At 40.5% G+C, this 23,993-nt stretch overlaps 1 protein-coding gene across 3 annotated transcripts in view; it reads left to right on the forward strand.

The window, feature by feature from the left end:
- ADAMTS20 (ADAM metallopeptidase with thrombospondin type 1 motif 20) overlaps nt 1-23,993 on the forward strand; it is a 1,386,529-nt gene that overhangs the window by 926,911 nt on the left and 435,625 nt on the right. For all 3 annotated transcript variants that reach the window (XM_085653052.1, XM_085653051.1, XM_085653053.1), the window contains one exon: nt 3,157-3,333. In XM_085653052.1, coding sequence (XP_085509178.1) covers nt 3,157-3,333 — 177 coding nt within the window. The remainder of the gene's footprint in view (nt 1-3,156; nt 3,334-23,993) is intronic.

The raw sequence follows: 23,993 nt of genomic DNA on the forward strand, positions 1-23,993 counted from the left end.
TTCATCAGTATCCTGATCTTGTTTTTTTTGCTCAGTTCTAGTGGCCATTTCATTGACACCACAGAAGCAGTTTGTTAGGTTTATGTTTTACTTTCCTCCAGATAACCCACCAACTATTCTACTATGGTAGTTCTTGCCATTCACAACCCCCAATGCCTTAGGGCAGAAATCTGAACTCACACTGCTCAAGCAAACAAGATAAACAGTATGAAAAATCTGTATATTCTTTATGATTCAAGTTGGGAGCATGGCTTTTATTAGAGCAATGGAGGCTGCGATGTTGTCTGTGTAGTGTTGGATACAAAACTCCTGGAGAGGCGTTCATTAGTATTCATAATCATCGAAGGGGACTCCTGGTCCTTTTTTTCATAAGAGTGATTAGGAACAGATAATTTGCTGTTTGAGATCTGAAATCTGGTCCATGCTCTTTACTCAACTGAGACCACTCAGACAGAATGTCACCCAAGGCCTCTACGGTTGTGAACTTTTTGAGTTCTCTTCTGTCCCCTTGAAAGTACTGGGGCGTAGAGGGATCTAGTTCTAGTTGGATTTGAAGCTTGTCCTCTAATGATGATTTGCAGTTTTTTTCTTGCCTGTCATGGTACCACAATGGAGAAAGACAGCACAGGCGTCACCTTAATATTCCAAGAACCTAGCTTGGAGAAAAGTATTTGGCCAGGAAATGGGAAGTGTTGTGCATGTTAAAAGACAAAAAAGGGATTTAGGATTCTTGGAAATCTTTGACAAAAAGGAACAGTTAGTCACATTATATAGCCACCAAGTGCACAGAAGAAATGCTGAGCTATGGTATCTTCTCAGTTAATAGCCTTTCAGCTTAATGTAATTACAGATCTTATTAATAAAAAATGGAAATATATTTTCTGATTCCATCACATTTCTGATGAAATGCTGAAGAGAGCTCAGTGGTGGAGGAAGAAGAGGGAAGACAGATTTAGAATATGAAGAAGCGGCTGACTTTTGGTCTGAAAGAAACATTTGCAGATTGAATAGCAAAAAGAATCCCAATTACTGGACTAAGTGAGAGAGTAGTTGGGAAACGCATAGATTGCAATAAATGCTGAGCAGACTGGACGAAGAAGAATGGAAAACTGTAAAGGTAAAAGAGGACAGATGGAGAGTGGGAACTGTAGAACAGTTGGAGGCAAGAGGAAATAATGCAACTAAATTGCTGAGGTGAGTGGAAGGGACAGAATGCGAAATCTGAAATAGTAGGAACTCAAAAGTGAAGAATAGAAATGCATAGGAAGAGAACAAAAGCATGAAAATGCTGAGATAGAGCGCTTTTAATGCAAAAGAGGGCAGGAATCAATTCTTTCTTCCGATCAGTATTCTATCAATGGTATGTTGAACCCTAATTTAACCAGGAAAAGCAAACCGAAATAAATCCCTGTTTGGCATTAAAAGACAACCATAATTGGGATGCAGGCTACTCCTCCGATCCCTGGACCCTAGTTCATACACTTGCTGCTACATATACAGCCATGCCCTCATCCCAGTAATCATGCTCACACGAAATGCAGCATTAAGTGCTTATTAGAGAGGCGGAAAATCTGAATACAGATAGCTAGACTGAAAGGAAAAATATAGGGAGATCATTGGTCCTGTGAATGATGATGCGGTGAGCAGCATCTTCTGGGCAGTCAATAGACTTGAAGAGAGGTAGAAATGATGCAGCTAAAAAAGGACATAATAAGGTGAGAAAGATGGGAACACTAGCAATAAAATTCAATGCTAGTGGTGAAAGAGAACTTGGGTGCAAAGAGAAAGTGATAATTGGTGAATTCCTATGAGTACTGAGTAAGTCAATTAGAGACCAAAGATCTGAAATGTGAAAGGGCAGGGATGGGAAAATTAGGAAAGGAAGGAGCTGTGTAAAGGTGGTGCAGAGAGCAGAAATAAAAAACACACAAGAGAAAGCTGGGATGGGGCAGAGTATTTGAAATTGGGAACAACAGTTATTACTGAGTAGAAATTTCATAGGCAGACAAAAAGGGTGTACAACTGCTCAGAAAGATAGAAACGCAGAAAAGAAAAACCTGCTGAGTCAGACTCGAGGGAAGGGGATGCATTTTCATCTACACAAAGACTCTTGTCACAGTGATCCAAAGCCTTAGAACTGTCATCAAACATCATGTGTGGTCTACACTCACCAGAGTAAAATGAGTTACAAGAATTCTAAGATAGACGATAACCTTTCCACCAGGCCACATTTGCACCAGCAGATATGCATAGTCCATTTGCAGCTTGGTTTTGATTTCAGTGGAAAGTGCATACATTCAGAATTTTTGACTCTATCCACAGATTTTGACAGGCTTATTAGACTGACGTTGTTCTGGTGGCCCCATTATTTGGATTGTAAAATGTTTGTCAATTTTCTTTGTTCACTTTTCTCCTATTACTTTTTAGTGAGATGTAAATAATACATGTGTGCAGTCACTACAATTAACTGGAAGTGGACTTTAAATTCTTAATTTTGGAATAATATTACATTTTGACTTCATTCCCCTGCACCTCAAGAGCACAGCATGCACTAAAGTTAATCCAAGAGTACTTCAATTAGGTTTTTTATCTTTCCTTTTTGTGAAATGTTGAATCAGGGTCTTATAGAGGATATCCAAAAGTGTGTTATCTTCTGCCCACTAATATAACTCCATCCTACCTGTGGTTTTTCACACCAGTTTTTACTCAGAAATGGTTGACTTGCTCAGTTACATGGTCACTGTTCAAAACACTTATCAAGTGAGTCCTCTTTCCTTTGCCCAGTAAGTTCAGTTAGAGACTGTAGAGTCAAACACATTGATCATCACATCACCACTCACACCTCCCTATACTCATCCTCTGGCTATGCCACTACATTCTGGGCAAAGAGCACGTTTTTAATGGTTCACAACGTTGGCCTCATTTGAAAATATGTATGAACATTTCCATCTGAAATATATTTGTGCATACCTTATGATTAATTTGCAAGGTTTGGTGAAAGGGACACACGTACGTTTGGATCTTTTACAGGGGGTCTTTGTCATATTTTTAGTTGATATTTATACTTGTAGATTATTCTAACAACAAACACCGCAGGAATTTAAACTTGAGCTTGTTATTTTTGATCATTCCATGTATGTATTTTTTTTGTTTCAGTGTACTCACACATGTGGAGGTGGAATAAAAACACGAATAGTGATTTGTCAGGCGAGTAATAGCCAAATATTGCCGGATCAAAATTGTGAAATTCTCGAAAAACCGCCTAATATGACACAATGCAATGCTCATGTTTGTCCAAGTGATACGTTATGGCATCGGGGACCATGGAAATCGGTATGATGGTTTTTAGTTCTTTCCCTTTCCTGTGTCATAAATTATTTTTATATATGTGTTGTATGTTATAGATGAAAAATAGCAAGAAGATTGTGACTCTTGGCAATTGATGATTTATATTTGGACCATAATGTGAGAAATGTTACACTGTTCAAAGCCTGCACTGTTAAAAAAGGGATTTACTATTGATGCTGATGAACAATCCCTACTTTCTTAGTTTTGAAGAGTGTTTTTTCCAGGTGATACCACTTTAACAGTGTGATTTGACTTGGTCACTACTGCTGTTGCTGATTCATGATTTAATTGCCATTCACAAAGGGAAACACTTTATGATTTCATATTAAGCAGTGAATATATTTTCTCATCACATAAACATAAAGATTCAACATTTGAAATCAGGAAGCATGTCAGGGAAGTAATACAGTCTATGTTGCTGAGCTATGAGATAACAAAGATGAATGTCAATACAACTTGGCTGAGTTAAACATCGAAGGCCCTCATTACGGGTTGTCTGTTATCCCATGCGATAATTATCACACCTGAAATGATCAGACACCTAGGTGTTTGGTATTTATCAGGTGTGGTAATTATTGACTATGACACATTTTTGGGAAATGACATGGGGATTTTAATGCTCACTGCAACTAAATCTTCATGCTGTGGTTTTTCCTCAAAAGACACACAATTGATGGACGGAATGCAGAACAAATCAAAACATTCACCCCCAGTCAAGAGATCTAGGTTAAATCCATCATTCTTTTGCTCACCATGCCACCCCAGTTTAGACCTGGCCATATGCAAATCAGTCTTGACCCTGTGCCTCATGGGAACAGTCCAGCCCGAACTGCTGGTTTTTCCTCGGCATTTGTTCTTGTGAGAAGTAGCGATTGGTTGGATCTCTTGAAATTTACTGTGTTTTTTAACATAAAGCTCATTATCCAATTTGTGTTGTTACAGGAGTTAAATGCACTGATCAGCTCTAAGGCTGTTACTTTTGCTTAAATGCAGTGTGTACAATGTAGATCAGTTTTTCTTGTTTGATGGTAAATTGCACTAGGATTGTGGAGCTGCTTAGTGCAGGTAATAGTAGAATCTGATTTTCTTGAGCTTACTTTGTCTTGCTGTACATATGTTATACAGTCAGATGATGCCTGTGGATTGGGAGGCATGGAAAGGGAGTAGGGGAAAGTAAGATCTTCAAAATTGGGAATTGTTTCTTCACTAGTTTTAAATAGCTCTACCATTCTAGTGCAATATATATCGAAGTCTATTTTTCACAGCTAAATGCACCTCAGTCTTTCACATGCCAGAGACCAATTGCCTTACCTAATGGAGCCCTCAATCTCATAGTAATTTATAATGTAATGTTTAATACCTATATGGTGAAATATTTCCACTGATCAACGTTTACCAGAAGCTAAAAAACAAGGAAATATGAGATTTTGAATGGAGTTTTGAATTGTCCCCTTTCTGTGCCATTCACCACCAAAGCTAATTATTCTGCAATCTGGACTTATTTCTGCCTTACTTATTAGTGTCCAAAGAAGAATCAGTAAACTAAATAAAGCAAGTTGTACTGTGTGTAAATAGTTCACACTATATATGACATATAGAAAGTAACTTTGTTACAAGAGTGTGATCCCACTAGGTATTCCAGGTGGCACCATACTCTGATACAAAATGCCAAAGGAAGGTATCTCCCCCTTTTAACACAATTGAGTTTTTTTGATGAAACATACATTTTACAAAATAAATATTTGTTCTTCACTCCATGTTCACATTTCATCTACTGATACACATTTACTCCTTTTCTCCTCTCCTTGAGATGTATTTCTCAGACTGTTCTCTGTCTTCCTTATCATATTAGTAACTGTTGGTCTTTCTTTCTGTCTTTGGTACATCTGCCTTCACAGAACATGCAACTCTTCTCTGATCCTCTGTATGTGTTATGTGTGCCTAACAGTAAACATCCATCAACAATTCAATTTATTGAGTTAAAATATTTCGTACGTGTTCTTTTAATTTCTACTTACAGTTAAGGAGAAAAACATATGCAAAAATGGTTCAAGAACCTGTAGGAAAACATATGCAAAAATGGTTCAAGAACCTGGGCATGCCCATTTGTCTGCCCTGATGTGCCTTATTTACTAACCAGCATTAGTTCATTATTCATCTGTTTAGACATAAACATCTTTAATACAAAGTTCTCAACTTTCAAGATAGGCACTACTCATACAGTATTGATACTGGTTACATCAATTTCCTATTTAATTTGTTGGGAAACCTTTCTGTTTTTGAAAAACAAACATTTATTTTTCATTTTACAAGGTTTGACAGTAACAGCTGAAAGTACATAAAGACAACAGAAATAAAAGTCACGCTATCTCCCTTTAGGATACATTTCTGAATTACTGTTACAGACCTTTCTAGTAGGTGGCCTCCCCACACATACTGAGAGGTCCATTAGGATGGCAGGCGGACGGAAGTCCGCCCGCCACCCTAGCGATGCTGGGACCGGCCGCCAGTGGCATCCTCCGTTCCCAGCATTGTGGCAGGCGGTGCTCACAGCACCGCCCACCACAATGCTGGGAATGCACTGCGTGCATTGTCATGCACAAGGTGACAGGCACCGTGAGGTGCCTGCCACAATGTCCATGACAATGCAGGGGGGGTACCATAGGAACCCCCCATGTGCACCCCAACCCCCCAATACCCTGGGGGCCCGCAACGGGCCCCCTGAAGAGAATTCCGCATGCCTTTACTTGGCGGCAACGCCGCCACAGAAAGGCATGTTTCCGCCCCCATGATAATATGGATGGCAGTGTCTAGCAGACACCGCCACCATATTAAACCCTTTTCCGCCCGGTCGACTTGTCAACCGGGCGGAAAAGCGGCGGACGGTCTTCCCGTCCGCCGCGGTACCCCCACCATACTAATATGGCGGGGGTAAATGGGTGGCGCACGGGGAAGGATGTAGGGCAGATCACCTCCGCCATGCGGGCGGTGGTGATCCGCCCTACATCCTAATGGGCCCCTTAGTCTTCATCTTCTTCACAGGAATTGTTCCATCTATCATGGATGTCCTGATTCCTCCCACATGGTGCTGAAATATCACCAATTAGCACATTTTGCTTTTTACATATGTTCCCCTATGTTTCATCATCATAGTACAGCGTTTGTGATCCTTGTTGCACCTCCTGGTTCCTTGCCTCAGAGAATGTTCTTATTATATCTGCCCAAGTCGTTAAGTCATCCTCCAACATTTAATCTTTTTTAAGATGTTCTTTTTGTTTTAAATCCTTGATTGTGATTTGATAAACATAAACCATATGCACAATAACTTTAAAATGACAAAAAGTAATGATGAATATAAATACACACTCAAAACATGTATTTTGACAACTCCCATAGTATGTCCCTGCTTATTCGCAAGGATCCTTTTGACAGTCTGAATTCTTGTTTAGTCAGTGTTTCTTATTATTCTTAAATGTTGACTATATTGTTCATAGAGCTAGAAGTTTATGCTTTTTCATCTTTCTTTAGAAGATGATGTTTAAAGAGGCTTTAATCAGGGTTTTGAGGACAGCAAGCCTTTTCCTACAGAAAATCATAAAACAAGAACCTTTGCTGCTATGGTTTCTAACATCCATTAAATCAGAAAAGTTCAAGTAATTCATTAACATACAAATGATTCAATTCACTGTATAAGAAGTCAATTTGTTTATTAGACAATAAAACCATAAGCCTCAACAAAAAGACAGACACAGCAAGACATATAAATAGAGTATCTAAAATTATTATCGATCATGAATTAACATTATTCTCATTTGGGGAGCAGCCATTAATACGAAATTTGCTGTGCATACAGTGGACAATTCACTGTGTTAATTTTTGCACTTTTGATGGCTAACTTTCATGCCAGATCCAACAGCAAAATACCTCTTCTATTATAGACTATTAGTACAACTCTACAGTTTGTGAGTAGTCGACCATGTTTTAAATCCATTTGTTTACAGTGACATTAAGGTGCTGAATTAGATCCCTCTACAGTGTGAATGTGAGTAGTAGAGATTAGTAGGCAATGGTTGATACAGAGGGAGAGGGTGAAAATCAAACAAATGTGAATAGTAGTTTGAAAAGACTTTGTGTTAGGGGGCAAAGCGGAGAACGACCTTTACAATGCGGTCGTTACAACGACTTGCGCTGGATGGCACTATACACTAAGGAATAATAAGATTTACTATTCCAACACCTTCCGTACTGTTACGTAGGCTGGAGTTGGAATAGTAAATCATACTATTCCTAAGTCCAGCGCCTCTAGCGCAAGTCATTGTAACAACATGGCGGAACACAAATTGTGGCACAATTGTTTTTAATTAATTTTTTGAGACAACACTTGTTTTACTAATCTACACTAGTCTACTCTAGGCACATAAGGCTGCATAATACTAGTGGAACCTCAGAAGGTTAAACAAGCTGAGAGGCCATTGCAGGAACGTGGTGTGGAACAAGACTGGCCGGAGGAGAGTGTGGGCACGGTGCTAGAGCCCCCACCAGAGTAGTGCGGAGGCAGCCGGGCTGGGGAACAACCTTTACAATGCAACTTTTACAACGCACTACCATTACAACAAAACTGTTACAACGCGAGTGCATTGACAACGCAGGACATTACAACGCAAGTCTTTACATCGACTTGCACTGGATGGCGTGCTAACATTAAAAATAGTGTCGGTTACTATCCCAACACCTTCCCCACTGTTACGTGGACTGGAGTTGGAATAGTAAATTACACTTTTTTAATGTTAGCACGCCATCTAGTGCAAGTCGATGTAAAGACTTGCGTTGTAATGTCCTGCGTTGTCAATGCACTCGCGTTGTAAAACTTTCGTTGTAACAGCATGCGTTGTAACAGCATGCGTTGTAACGTCATACATCCAGCCGGGCTAGTGCCTGGTGCGGCTTGTGTCTCTCCGTGTGCTTCCCCACCCCGTGCCTGGTGCCTTCCCCTCCCTTGACATCCAAACTATATCACTGGAACCATGACAGCCTCCATTGTACCTGTTTCAATACCAGCAGCCACAGTAGGTGTTAGTGCCCATACTCCTAATGGAATTCTAACAAGCCAAACAGCCTGTGTCGCCTCTGTCACCTAACAGGCCTAAAAGGGCCTAACAGGGCTAAAAAGAACCGAAGAACAAAATACTCAGGTGGGCGTAAGCTAAAAGTGGCATCAATGGATGTTGTCAGCACCACAGCAACCTTACATAGGGACCTGACAAACCCAGAGGAAATAAACATGGGCCTACTACCCATTTCTTTCTGGCTGGAAATTTCCTCTATTGGTGCACAAGTGCTATGGCTAAAAAGAGGGGCATTGCACAGGACAAATTACAGGCTGGTGTGGTCTCAAGTGTAGCTCTACCCCCAACGAATGCCACCAGCCACTCTATGTTGACAGCCCACCCCAAGAGGACTTCAGCAGGATAAGCACGTACCAGGCCTGAACGCAGAAACCTCATCACCAAAAGTAAGTAAAATCAGTGACAACCAGCTTCTCAGCAAAGGGGCGATTAACTCACAGAGCACACATATGTTAGTCAGCCTTATGTAACCACACGGAAGAAAGTCTAACCATAAAAACACAGGAAAACCTATCAAGTATTTCTTTTCAAAGGACATACATCCTCAAGTCTCACTCTCCGATCCCCAATTAGCAGTAGCAGCCAAAGCAACAATAGCAGTAACAGAATGTACTGAGTTCCCATTCCCTGGGTGCACCCAAGTTTCACAACACAGACACAACCCCTTTTCTGAGAGGAGACAACTGAATAATTGAACTGTCTTCTGAAAGCATTTTAAGTACATGGAGTGGCACAAACTCCATCTAACTAGAAATTGGGACCCAGTCTCACAACTACTGCTAGTATTAGCACTAGCACCTGCAGAAACCTTGACATCCTCACATTCGGCCCCTGCTGCTCGCCCCTCCTCACGTCAAGCATCCGAACTGATCACATCCGACCTAGTCATTGAAGGAACCCCTAGGCTTAGTGGGGCTCATGCCTACCCACAGTCCCCATGTACCAAAATGATTGGTCAACAACTGAGCAGAATCCGAGTCAGACAGAGATTCAAAACATTCACAAAAAAACAGACCAACCCGCCTTCTTGCCAACATTGAGCAGGGCATTCTACCTTGATCGCCACAATAAATGCTCTGACATGGCAGTCAGACAAACTGGAGATACACTTGGATTTGATCAGCACCTTAGTATCGTCAATAATCAAGCTGGAGTGTAAATTAGGCGCTCTGGAACTAGGGCAACAATGTACCAGTTCAACTGAGAAGGGCAAAATTACTTGCTCCTGCAACCCAATCATAGGGCCACTCAACTAACTAATGTCCAACTTGGACCAGGGCCTAAAACTCAGCTACAGATTCCAGTAGTACCACAAATAACTCAGTAGCCAGCTAACTTGGCCAACTTTTCCATCCTTCCCAATTGGACCTGGGAAGAAAAACCTCAGGAAAATCAGGTTATTAGTCATTCTAGCAGTAACGACATCCACACTGAGCCTAGAAGCAAACATGCACCAGCTAAACTGATCCTCACCCTGCACTACCCCTCCGAGGGCCCACATGACATCTTAAATGGATCTAATTTGCTTAGGTTGGTTAAAGCCTTCCCAAACCTAGCAAATATAACCAGAGATGATATCCTGAGAGTCAAATTTAAAACTCTGGCCAATAGTATGAGTGGGACAGAATCAACACTACTAGCATTCAAATCCCCCAAATTAGAGGCAGAAATGCTAATCAGTAAGCAGACCTTTGAAAAGTGTGGGATAGAGATTATGAAACCATTGCCCCCAAATACCCTCACCCGCTGAAGGCACCATGAGAGCCGCCAAGGCCTCATGCACACCCACTCAGCTTCCTCAGAGGGGTTGGTAATTCCCAGCTTAACCTGTCTAACAACAAGCTGTGAATATCATCTTCCTACTCCAAACAAATAGGTCCAGCAAGAAGAATAGCTTTAGAGGTTACTAACAGAACAAAACAAGGAAACAACTGGAGCTGACTATCAACTACATTCTCCAGTAAAACAAGAAATTATTCCTAGCTCAAATAGCTATCCACGCCAAACCCCCCCAAAAATCGGACTTGAATCTAATATCATAGAATGTAGCAGAGTTGACAAAGTTACTCAAATCCCCAGTTGCGACTTCTTTCATCCAGACGGCGGATCTTCTTTGCTTTCAGGAAACACTGGCTACCAATCCCACCATAATCTTTGGATTTTGCAAATTGCACCAAGCAGTTACTCAACTAATATTTTGGTTTGGATTTGAAGCTCAAATTATTTGAAACACAAGACAAAATGATCCAATTGGCTATCCTGGAAGGCCTGTGTTTGAACGATCAACACCTGAAGATTCTGCTCTTCAATATTTATCAATTTTTATCTTAACTGCTTTGGAGTTGGACGCACAGACAAGCTGATCCAACTTTGTGATTCTCTTGAATATGTGATCTGTAAAAACTCGACTCTGGAAGTTATCAAATGTTGGGACTTTAATCAGCGCCACCTGGGAACTGACTGGTCAAATCAAGTTACAGCAAGCCATAACACCAGTCTGCTCACCACTCTCGTCAAAAACCATAGTCTGAAATCCATCCAGCATGTAATGGAAAGTTCACCTTAGGCTCCAAAATTCCCAAAATCTTTTAAGGGGACAAGTACTATGGACTATGTGTTTTCTACTGCAAAAATCCTAGATGCTCTAGTGAGCTTTGAGATCCCGACCAGTCCTGAGAGTGACCATTTCCCCCTCGTTACTTCTCTAACAATCAGTTCCAACATGCACAAAACTCTTAAGACAGTTGCAAATTCAACTGGTGAGGAAAGCCAGCAATTAATCAGAAGAATTAAATGGGGACCAGTGAACCTGCTAAAACTCAAACTATGGGAATCCTCCAGAGGCTTGCACCAACAAGCCAATGAGTGGTAAACTCTTAATGGCCAACTGGGATTTAATCCTTAATGAAATATATCAAACATTTGGCAATATCCCCCCCCCCCCCCAAAGGATAATAGTTGAGTCCCTGCAAAAAAAAAAAAACGCACATAACCAAAGAGCCTGCAAAATTATTTTTTTTAAACAATGAAAGCTAAAACTAAGATTGGAGATCCTAAACAAACAGCACAAACAGATGGTCTGGACAGCAAAACGTTAACAGACAGAATCAGAATGTATGCAAGTTTACACACTGATGGGCAAACGGGCAAGTCGATCTATGGAGGTTTCTTAAGAACAAAATTAGCCCAGCAACGACCAGAACAAACGTCATCACCAAACCACAGTGGACCATGCATGTACCAATATGCAGGAAAAACTGCAACCAACTACGATTTGGATGCTCTGAGTGCCTGCCCGGAAACCCAGAACCAGGAGTGCTGCTTACTGAAAACGTCCTCTCCACAATACTGAAGAAAATTAGAGCAACTGGAGCACCCGGCCCAAATCACATCCCTGCCCAGGTCTTTGAGGATGATTTAGACATGTGTTCAGCAATATTTTTTCTACTATATCAAACCTGCCTATAGACTCTGCAGGTCCTGGAGAGCTTGAGGGGCTCCATCTTGAACCCCATATTTAAGAAGAGCAAAAGGAAAGATCCCTTGAATTACCGTCTTATTGCCCTCCTGGACATCGAAGCCAAGGCATATGCCTTCCCCCCTCTTGAAGGACCTGGAAATGTTGGGCAGAAGTGAATGACATCATTTCACTGTGTCAGACAGGCTTCAGGGATAACTTTGTGGACCTTTCCTACCTAACCCATCAGGTAAAGAGTAAGAAGCATCTCCCGCTCTTTTTCTGTTTTGTGGACTATTCAGCCACCTTTGACCAGGTTGACAGGCACAACCTATGGAGAAAGCTCAGAGGTTGGGGCATCCCGGACAATCTGCGCCAGGTCATTGTATCCCTCCACCTTTGCTTAGGTAAGGGTTAAGTTAACACCCAGAGAGGTCAAAGGGAAAATCCAGTTATATAACAGCCTTAAGCAAGGTTGTGTGCTTGCCCCTCTATTATTCAATCTCTATACTGTGGATATGGGTGAAGCACTGAAACAAGTGAACCTTATTCTGCCTAAAATTGGAAGCACTGAGGTAACACTATTACAATATGCTGATGACATCATCCTCCTGGATCATTCCAGAATAGGCCTACAGAGAGTTATTGCCTTGCACAATTACAACTTGTCCAACAAAATGGTGGCAAAATACTCTAAGACTAAAGTGCTAGTCTTCAGTAATCAAACTAAAAAGCCAAACTTTATCTGGAGCCTGGGTCCATTGAAAATCGAAACTGCTGATGCCTATAATTACCTGGGTGATTGGATAACAGTAAAAGGAGGTGCAGTAAAGCACGTGAGGCACACCATGGCAAAGGCGGACTCAATAATTATTAGAATGTGGAAACTAAATAACACCCTGGAAATCCTGTCTACCATCCCGATAAGACTAGCAGCAACAGTCATACCAATGATTAAGTATGCCCATGAAGCCTATCCGGCAAAACTAGTTAACATGATGGACAAATACCAAGGCATATATAATGTTTTTTAAATTACCATTGCACCCTCGGAACTCCCTAATAAGGCTGGAATTCGGTCTGGAGGGCCAAACATGGGCAAGCGTGGTATCCTTTGTAAATTATTAATATAGGATTAAAAAAGCTCAGTCCAAAACCATGAAAGCTGTCTTCCAGAATATCTTTGCTCTAGAAGGGAATGCATGGTCGCAATATCTGCAACGATCAATTGTCATTCTGCAAATTTATCAGGTATTATTGAACAACCTGCAGCTTTTGTGTGCTCTATTAAAAGCACGCTAAAAAACCAAACAAAAACACTATCAAAGGTAAATGATAGGGACATTTTCAGGAAATCAAAACTCCTACAATGGCAGGGCAATCGTATGCCACCGCCCAGCGAGGTTGCCGCAGAACCCATAATTAACTCCCCTGCTCACTTCACAAAGGCTGCCTTAAACGAATCATGTTTGCAAGGCTAATGGAGCTGCAATCAAAAGGAACTAAACCTCAGGTGACAGTCTCTAACCAAAACAGTCAAATGTGGACCAGGTGCCTACAAGTATGAGTCTTTTAATAATTTATTATGTTGTTTCCCGTCACTTTTAATTCCACACTGCACCCTGCTAAAACTACATTTTCTCGCCTATGGCATACGAATGTGAAACAAGGCCACGAAACTGTTGCTCACTCTCACGGAGTAGATGGAATTGGCTACATTTGGCACATACATCAGTCTTGCGCAATCATGCATAAAAGAGGCAAACAAAGGTAGTAACCACTAGCAGAAATCCATGTTCCTGGAATTGGCTAGCCACTGCCAGTCAGCTGTAGACCAATAGACCATCTTTATTTAAAAAGTCCCCAGGCTGATACAATCCGTGTATGTACAGGCTGGTTAAAACTATGACAAATCGACCGTTCATCGCTTCCTGCATATACCATAGCAGTCAATTAAATTATTTTCTTACTGCTGCCAATAGAGTTGAACATTGTATTATCATAAGCAGTCCCCAGTCTGAGAACAAGCACATTAAGCACTTTGCTTCCCCACTATGCAGATGACTCCATGCTGATAAATATGGCGGTTTACTCCATTGTGCATATACCATAGCAGCCAATTACATCAGCTCAGTCTAGAAAGTAGGACTACCATTGCCAGTACCCCACTCGTGTCTAAGTACCTTATGTCTCTTGTTGCACTTAACTCAATGCTGCTATATCCATTCTTTGCACCTAAGCACTTCAATTGTTTTAATAAGCCCTTTGGCCCACGTTCACCTATGTTTTAATGAACTGTGGTCTCCCTGATTTTATGTATTAGTGTTTTATTTGTCAAATACTTTAAAGTTTTTTACATTGAAAATATCTCAATTAACCATACAATAAAGTATTCTGTCTGTACCACTAAAATTAAGTCTGTGTGGGTCATCCAAATATTTAGAAAGGATATCCCTCACCACTTTTCTTAGAATCCCCAGTGAATTCCCATTGGTGCGAACCTAGTGCAAAATTAGGTATTAGTGTAAAAATGTGCATAGGCTCAAATAGATGGCTTGCATTGATGCTGATGTCATCGCTCTTCAATCAACTGGAAAACACGCATGTGTACGTTGTGACTATTCCATAGCTTAGTCATACTTAGGAATTAAGAGACCTTTGTACAACATTCACCTGTAATTGGGGCACACAAGTCAATTGAAGGTGTCTCATGCAGTCAATATTATCGACTAAACTTGGAGAAATGTATGTGGAACAGTGTCTGTTTATAAAGGTGCCCTCACATGTGTGCATGAACTCTTCGTCTCTATAGTCAAGCAACCCACAAATATGACAATGCATGGGTGCCCATCAATCACTAGAGTCCTTTTTTAATGTAAAGATTCCATTCCGAAAAGGGACAACTATGCATGTATTGACTTTTCCTGTTTATGAATAATTTGTCTATATGTAGATATAATTTATGAATAGTATAAAGATCCAACATTTGCCCTTTAATCTAAATATATATATTTTGTTCTACATGCTTGTGAATGTAACAAAATACAGCTGGTCTTGTATATCTGCATGTGTAAACGTGGGATGTTTTCTGCCTAACATATATGTTAACTGTATTGAAATCAGTGGCCCGGTATCAGTGGTGTATGATAAAGATAGATAGTGCAAGGGTCCCAGGATTTCTAGCAAAATGGATGGATTATGTAGCAGTTGTAATGTATGCTCCTAGTGTATATATTCATTTTAATGGGATATTAGTTTCTTGCACATAATCGCAGGAGAGCAGACAGGCGCACACACATCAATCTGCATGTGTGTGTTTGTTTGTATTAATAATTATATAACAAGACGCTATTCACTCCCTGTGCCAAATGTGTAGCTTTTTTAAATATATAATGGACAAGCAATAAAAAGGTGCCCTGTACAGATTACAGAAAACCTTTTTTTTTTTTAAATAAGTCTACCAGGGTAGAGTAATACTGTTTCAACTGCAAGCATATTGTTTTAATTTAAGTGCTAGACATCTGTCTATACTGAGAAGGTATGTTTCTTTTTTAATAAAGTCACTATTGTGATTTCCTGGAAAATACCTTTAGAATTATTTCCGTAACAATCTAAAATTTAGTGGTGAAGTTCAAAAACGCCTTTTATGTTAGAAAGTATGGAAACCATATGCAACAGACTACAAAGGTTGACAGAATGAAATGCTACGGCCGTTTTTCACACAAAAATGTATTTTTGTTGCATTTGATCTATCTGTTATAGTCGGGTGATATGCTGCAAAAGTAGTTAGGTAATAGTTTACGCTGGCAATATAACACATTCAAGACATAACTGGCTGGCTCGCCTCAAAACAGAAAGCCAGGGTCGTCGTTTTAACGCTTATGAGAGATATAGAACAATATATTAATATTTGGAAACTTGCAAAACTCTTTGATCAACATTTTTTCTATAGTAGAAAAAATGCATAACCTTTTTGATAGTGACTATTTGTACCTTCACAGTATACACAAGCAAATCATTATTTTGAAAACGCGGTGAAAGAGCACACAACCCTAGTGCAGCCCATAAATGACCAAGGGACTCATTACGATGATGTAACAATCGCCATCTCCGGGCCGGCGGTGGCAATCGTTACGCCATCCTAATGTGAAATACCCCAGCCATATTATAATGGCGGTGGGTATCGCGGAGGACGCAAAGTCCGTCCGCCGCTTTTCCGCCTGTCGGCAATCATTACAATTGCCGGCCGGGTGGAGCTGGGCCACCAATATGATGGCGGTGCCTAGCAGGCACCGCCGGCCATATTAGGATGTGGGTGGTTTGAAGGCCATTCCATGGCGGCGATGCCGCCATGGAAAGGCTGGCGGGGATTGGCTTTGGGGCCGTTTGCGGGCCCCCGTGGGGTTGGGGGGTGCACTTGCCCCTGCAGTTCCCTGCACCAAATGGCAGGCACCGTGCGGTGCAGGGAAATGCTGTGCATGCCCTTTTACCATTGTGTACGGTGCTGCAACCAGCAGCCCCATCTGCAATTGTAAAAGGCCAGGATGCGCCCGCCAGTATGGCGGGTGCATCCTAATTGGGCCAGTGGGACCGCCGCACGTCTGGCGGTCGGTCCCATCACCGTTATGATGGCGGGCGGACTGATGTCAGCCCACCATCATAATGAGCCCCTAAGTACCATTTTTAGGTAGCTGTGTTTTTAAGATTTGGTAAAAAAATCATAGGGCGCAGGTTGACATCCATTTTGTGGCTCAAGCCCATAGTTGCTTTCTGACTACTATTGCTGGTTGGCTGTTAGGTAGACTACGCAAATCATGCTCTTAGCATCTCAAAAAAAGGACAATTGTGACATGTAACGCCATTTAATGTGATTTATTCACAAAGGTTAGAGTATATTGTGCTCATCATTTGTAATATTTATGCCTATGCTTTAGCTTTGAACTTTTGCCAATTCTCTTAGATTTGTGTTTGACTTGGGCGTAAATACATGATATACATAACAATTCTAAATAGTTTTTGTCTCCTTAACTTAAGAACTGAGAGGTTATTAAGTTCATTTCTTATTTGTATGCACGTAAGGACCTTTAAAGGATCCAATTTTCAAAATGAAATTACTCAATTATTTGAGTGATTTGCAATTTGTTAGACTTCGCCCAACGGCTTCCATGGCAGTTTAACTCATTCCACCCTAATGCTGATGTTTTATGTTGATCTTACCGAGTAAGGGAATGTGAATAACAAAGTGAGCGGTCTGGCACCAGGACATTAGGTCCAGTTTGAGCCTGAAGGCTTGGATCACTATGCTTTGTAGGAGGCCTACTTGCTCTTTCCAAGAGCTGCTTTCTAAGAAGCACCATGACATTTTGGGATCCAACATAGTAGGAATTCTGTGGAATATACCACTTGTGGAGAGTCTTTGCTCCTAAAAGCTTGAATTGGGGACTCTAATGACAGGACACCAAAGTTTAAATAAAATATCCTGAGATCAGTTGTAAATACATGGGCCTGCATAGCTGGTTGGTTGATGTGACAAGATGATCTTAAATAAGAGTGGAATGTCAACCTTAAATACTGATAAGAGTCCACCTTGTGCACCGTAGTTGCGTCCATATACGAATGAAAGGCCTGTGTTTTTTTCTAAAACTAAAATTCCTGTTTTGCCTGAGTGAACTGTGAGGGCGTTTTTTTGCAAAATATTGATAGAGAGACAATCATTTTATTTAGGCCGATTGGAGTGCTACCCAATACTAGAAAATCAGCACTTAAGAGACATGAGACATGTATTCCATCGATCTCCAGTGCAAAAGAAGCTTGTGTAATAGGTAACTCAGCATGATAGAGTTAAAAAGGGTGTTGGGAAAGGGCAAATCACAGCTCTGAAGTAGAGACATTTATAACTGGGATTCTTCTAGTCCAGGTGCCTTTTGCGTTGGCATCAGCGTTGGGCCAGGTTGAAGAATACAGTAGTGTAAGGACTGAGACAATACCTAAGGGGATGTTTGTTACTTTCTGTCTCTGCCACAGGATTTCCCTATTGACAAAGTTGAATGCAATTCGGAATTTTGCTCAACAAGTATGATTACCAAATCTCCTATATCTGAAGAAGTGGCATAAGGTGGAGGCCCACTAATCTATATTGGATGTTATTATTACTCTGTGGAGATTATAAGCACCAGCTCCTCTAGTTAAGTTTAATTAGCAGGCTATATTTTTAAATGAGTCAGTGGCAAAAATATTAACTAATGAATCATCACACATATAATAAATATATCTGTGTGGATGATAGTTCAATATCATCTATTCATTTAGCTGGCCATTTAACTCATTTATGGTTACTGATGCAAGTTATTCCAATAATATCATTAGCTTCCTCATATTTTGATGGTTTGCGTGCCAGGTTTATTGACTAAGGAATGGTGCGACTGTCCATCCTAGGGTCTATACAGTAAGTCACACCTGCTGGATAGAGGGAGAGTGCCACACAAGTATAATCCAGTATTGATTGGTGGAAGAAGATTGATTTGATTTGGAAATTTATAAAGGGCACGATTGCCCTAAGGCATCTAGGTGCTGCGCGGTGAGGTGCCAGAATAAAAAATGGAAAAAATTAGTTCGTGAACAGCCAGGTTTTTAGTGCTTTTCTGAAGAAAGGCAACGTTGGGCTAGTCTTTATATCGGTCGGGAGTGAGTTCTACAATTTTACTATCCCCAGAACAAAGCTTCTTCCACTTCAACGCGCCTTGTTGAATCTGGGGGTTTGTGGGAGTTTGCTCTGTGCTGATCTTAGATTTCTGGCTGGAGAGTACCAGGTAAAGTGGTGTTTCAGGTACTGAGGACCATTGCCATGCAATGCCTTGAAAGCTAGGCATAAGGATTTAAATTCTATCCTTTTTTTCACCGGGGATAGGTGTAGCTTTCTCAGCCCATGGGAAATTGACTGACATTTTGTAATGTCCAGCAGCAATCTGGTGGCTGCGTTCTGCATACGTTGTAGACGCTGAATAAAAAGCCTTTTTGCAAGTATTGGGCCTCTGGTTTTTCGTGGTTTAAGTGAATGGGCTGCTCCGTGCCCGTTGTTCAGAGGTCACCCTGAAGGGTCGGGGGCTCTGGAACTGGAGAACTTTGTGTCTGTATCTAAAGGAGGAGCATGACCCACTCACGCGCCCAGCCTATTTAGGTAATGCTAATGGAGTGAAAAATTATACGCGTGTTGGAAGGGATTCAGGATGGATTACATCTATCACTGATCGTGCTGGCAAGTCGGAGTTTTGTTCATGTCATCTGATGAAATACAGTAATATACGTGGTATATCAACTCACCTGGCTGTTTTGAAACAATCCACACCAACATCAGGGCTACCGCTAACGAGGTATTGACTTTGAACAATGAGAATACAAACGAGGACTTCCAGTTTGCATATTCTAATGTAATCAGCGGTGCACTGTGGGATTTGTATTTTAACACCCAATCATGTGACTCTAAGAACTTTCAAAGGCAACTATTTCTTGTCTCGAACAGAGCGCCCGTAAAGTTTTTCTTCTATGTCGATGAACCTTGACCTGTATTTCTAGGGGAATTTGGGCACAGGTCAGCAACTTGACAAAGGCTTCGCCGAAACGCGTAGTTCTGTTTTTGTGACACAATAAAGGTGTATTGTGTTGTCCTTGGTGTGCCGCTGGATTTATTTCGGAGAAATACTCGGATTCTATCCTGTGTAAAACATTTGAGGCAGAGTTGTGACCGTTGCTGGCACCGGCGTCGCGAGGGAGGAGAGCGGTGAATTCACAACGAACTTTTGGAAAACATATATATATATATATATATATATATATATATATATTTATAAATATTCAGCCAAACTTCTCCAAGAAAAGCAGCCGACGCCGTGTCTGTGCAAAAGAATGAGTTTAATGTCAGCTGAAAATGCTAGCATTTTCAGCTGACATTAAACTCATTCTTTTGCACAGACACGGCGTCGGCTGCTTTTCTTGGAGAAGTTTGGCTGAATATTGTGACCTTGTTTGGGAGGTCTTTCGTCGACGCGCCCTTCGTTCTGGAGGCAACGGGTGCTCCCATTCACCTGTGGAACATATTTATAAATATATATATATATTACCTACTGGCGGTCGCCAGTAGGTAGTTATAGTTAGGACCTTGTTTCTATTCAAAAAGCGTTTCTTCTTTTCCCAATAACTTTGGCGCCGGTTGATGAATCGTTGCGAAATGTTCAAAACGTTGGTCTTGCTCTGGTCAGCTCCTATCCTGAAAGTTTCGGTGTGATTCGCCAAGCGGGGGCCAAGAAAAAAGGGGGTTCCCAAAACGCGTTTTCTCCATGTTATTTCCCATAGGAAACTCTATGCAAGGATACAGCTGAAACTGCTGAACGGATTTACCCCAAATTTGGCAAAAAGTTACTGCTTGGCTCAGAAAGCGATCTTTTTAAAAATGGTGTAAATCCGTTCAGTAGTTGCTGAGAAAATCAAAAATAAAAGTTTCAATATTTAGAGGCACGGAGGATCCGCGCACCCTCCCGATCACGAGCTGCATTCTAATTGGCTGTCACATGTGGGTATCAAGGACCCCCTGTGGAATAATATGATTCCTGGGACAGGGTATAAACACAATGGAAAGTATAATTCCCAGGCAGTATTTGAGACTGTCAGTTCGGACTGATAAAGTACAGAAATGAGTAAAGTAAACACGTAATAAAATTCCCAAATTTAATACAAAAAGCATATAAAGTCACATATAGTAAAATACATGGTTTAATATAGACATTATATAAAATTAAATAAAATCAATTTTTTCCATGATATAAATCAACATATTATAATGTATATAGTGGCAAAGTGGAATTTCTTCACGACACGTGTTTCGGCACAGAGTGCCTTCGTCAGGAGTAGCCACAACAAATTTAAAGAATTAATTAAAACAGTAATTATAATACATTCATTTCTGTACTGTGAGAAACAATTGAGAATGCTGAGTTGTTGTCTGAGAAACATTTTTTCTTCCAGAATAATAATTATAATTAATAACTTTTTTCTAAGCAACTTCATGATTTAATCTGTATTTACTCTCCTATTGTTGAATAGAACACTAGATAGAAAGGGAAAGAAGGAAGAAAGAAAGAATGGGGAAAAAGAAAAAAGAAGAAAAAGCGAAGGGAAGAAAAAAGGGGGAGAAAAAAGAAAAAGAGAAGGGATATGTTTGTGGAGAGAAAGATAATAGTTTGTGTGATGAGAAAATGCCAAAAAGTTAAGATATTTTAATGTTCTTTTATTATTATTATTATAAGCGACACCCGTGAAAAGATAAATACTTGATGAGGGTTGGTGATGTGATGCTTACTTGTGTTTTAATAAAGAGGAGTTGTTCACGGATTTATAAAAGATAGGAAGCCACAGAGGAACTTGTACTATAATGAAAAAACATGATATCGTTAGAGACTAATTAATAAGGTCCCTATTCTTATAGTATAAAGATGTTTTTAGAAAATCGTCAATTACTTGCCTATTTTGTTGTTCCTCATTTATTAGGATGGATCTACTGTGGATTAGATCAACATGGTTGTCTGATATAAATGTGAGAGGACGAGACTTCTCTCATTGGGATAATTTTTATATGAAATGATAAAATCTGTAAATGAAGATAAAATAGAAATAATAAAAAAGAATAAAAAAGATTGAAGAAAAGAAAAATAGCATGGTGTTAATGGTGGAAACGATAGTTTTAACTACGTGTGGACATTTTATAAAACACATTCTTTATAGGCTTTTCGATTAATGACGTATTGAATGACGAAAAGCTTTATTGACATGAAAGGTTCGTAACAGATAGTGGGTTTCTAATGTTCTAGTGATTTTAGTTTTCTTTATAGAGTTAAAATAGAGGTATGCGTTAATGGTGCATAGCAAACTTAACTTTTAATTGGTTCTGAAACTATTGTTATGAAAAAATATTAAGCAGATCTTGCTAAATAAAGTGGAGTGTGTGACTTTTTATCTAAAACGATATTTATTGATGAGTTTTGCGAGTCTGGTACAAACGGGACTGGAGAACGAACATGAAAAAATAAGGTAGAAATTAGGGGGATTACAATGAATTCAAGAATTAGCTACCAAGTAAGCAGATAAATGAGCAAACAGTTTACTATTGCTTACCAATGATGGTCTCAGTAATCTAGTTGAGAAGGGGATAAAAAACCAACACAGAGGGTAATAAATATATGGCATAGAAAATTAAGTGGGTCTAAAGTGGATATGAAGCGCAAAAAAGGTGGGTATGTTACTCACCGGATCACGGTAAAAATCTCGATTATAAACGGTCCTGGAGCTGGCAAGAGTCGATGTAATGCAGTCGGCTACCGGTCAGGCTTTGAGGTGTTAAATAGGGAGCACTGATAGGATCGCAAGATCATGTGACGTTGTACGTGATATGCGTGGTGAGATATCTTTAGTTGGAGGTTATTGGTCTAAAGGACCAAGACCAAAGTTAGCTGGTGTATTATTAGTCTAATTTAAAGATACAACGCGCGAAAGGAAAACCACTCGAAAGACATGTTATTGGCTGTCAACACTTCAAATCAGGAAGTTTTGGCAGCCATCTTGTGCCTCGGTAGAACCTAGGCACAAGAAATCAGTAAAACAAACGTGAAAAAAAGAAAAGGGGGCAGGGTAGAAACACCCTGAATCCCTAGGCCTGCTAAGGGGGTCCCACAAGGACCCCCAGGGCCAAAAAAAGCATTTTTCTTTTTTAAATCGCGCGATGCGCGGAGGATCCGCGGATCCGGCCGCAAAAATTTAAAAAAACGAAGCACGAGCTTCTGCGCTTCGTTATTAATTAGCCCCCGAGTGGGCCAACCCCCGGAGCTTTTTAAAAATATTTGCTGAGGGGCCACACAGCCAGGTACCGACAGTAAGCGCTAAAAACATAGGTTTCAGGCACGTTATAGTTAGAAATTAGCATTTAAAAAACCTTAGAAATTCACTGAAAACACCATAGGTTTTAGGGAAAATTATAGTTAGTTGGACATTTCACTCGTACAAAACCAGAGATATTCCCCCGTTATAGTTAGTTCTGCTAACTATAACTCGCGCCCCCGCAATTGACTGCTGATGACATCACATATTACATCACTCATGAAATGGTCAGTGACATCACTGATGACATCTAAAATGAAATCACTGATGACATTACTGATGACATCAGCCATGTGTTAATTTCATGCATCTTCTCACACCCTAATATAACTTTTGATACACCCACTCTAAATTACAGACTGCCATTCTCAAAACCATAGACACTCCAACATCAATAACTACATACTCACTCCCTGATTCTTAGGTCTACACACACATCCAGTCATACTTACGGTCACTCAGTACAGGATATCATATACACTCATACACCTATATAGACACTCACACACTGCCACTCATCCATAGAGGTACTCACACACCTAGTCTGTCAAGCAAATATTTAATCACACTCCCATTTACTGACCTATACAGTTATACACACACCAGCTCACTTACTCATACAAATGCTAGCACATTCTTACGCTCTTATACAATCACTGATACAAGCACACACTCATCCATACAGCTACTCTCATAATCACACACTCACTTATAGTCATTTTATACTCTAACACACATATATACTGCCTTTCACATATGTAGTTACTCACACATGTACCACTGAGATATATGTTCACTCACTAACACACCCATACACACACTCACCCAACCCATACAGTCCATCACAGATGCACTCTTGAAACCATGCACCCAATGAATCACCCACTCACACATCTATACACAGAGTCACACACACCCCACCCACACAAACACTCAGGCACCCATACAGATACTCAGACAACCAATCAATAACTCATATAGACACTCATGTAGCTATTCACAAACCCATGCAGCCGCTCACACACCAACAGACAGACGGATACAGACATTCCCACAGTTTAGTCATTAACCCATGCATTCAGTAAGATACGTTTAATCACTCATTTATAGAGTCAGTCACGCACCTACTAAATCATCCA

Source organism: Triturus cristatus, chromosome 4_1 (assembly GCF_964204655.1).
Source record: "Triturus cristatus chromosome 4_1, aTriCri1.1, whole genome shotgun sequence".
NCBI classification, from domain to species: Eukaryota; Metazoa; Chordata; class Amphibia; order Caudata; family Salamandridae; genus Triturus; species Triturus cristatus.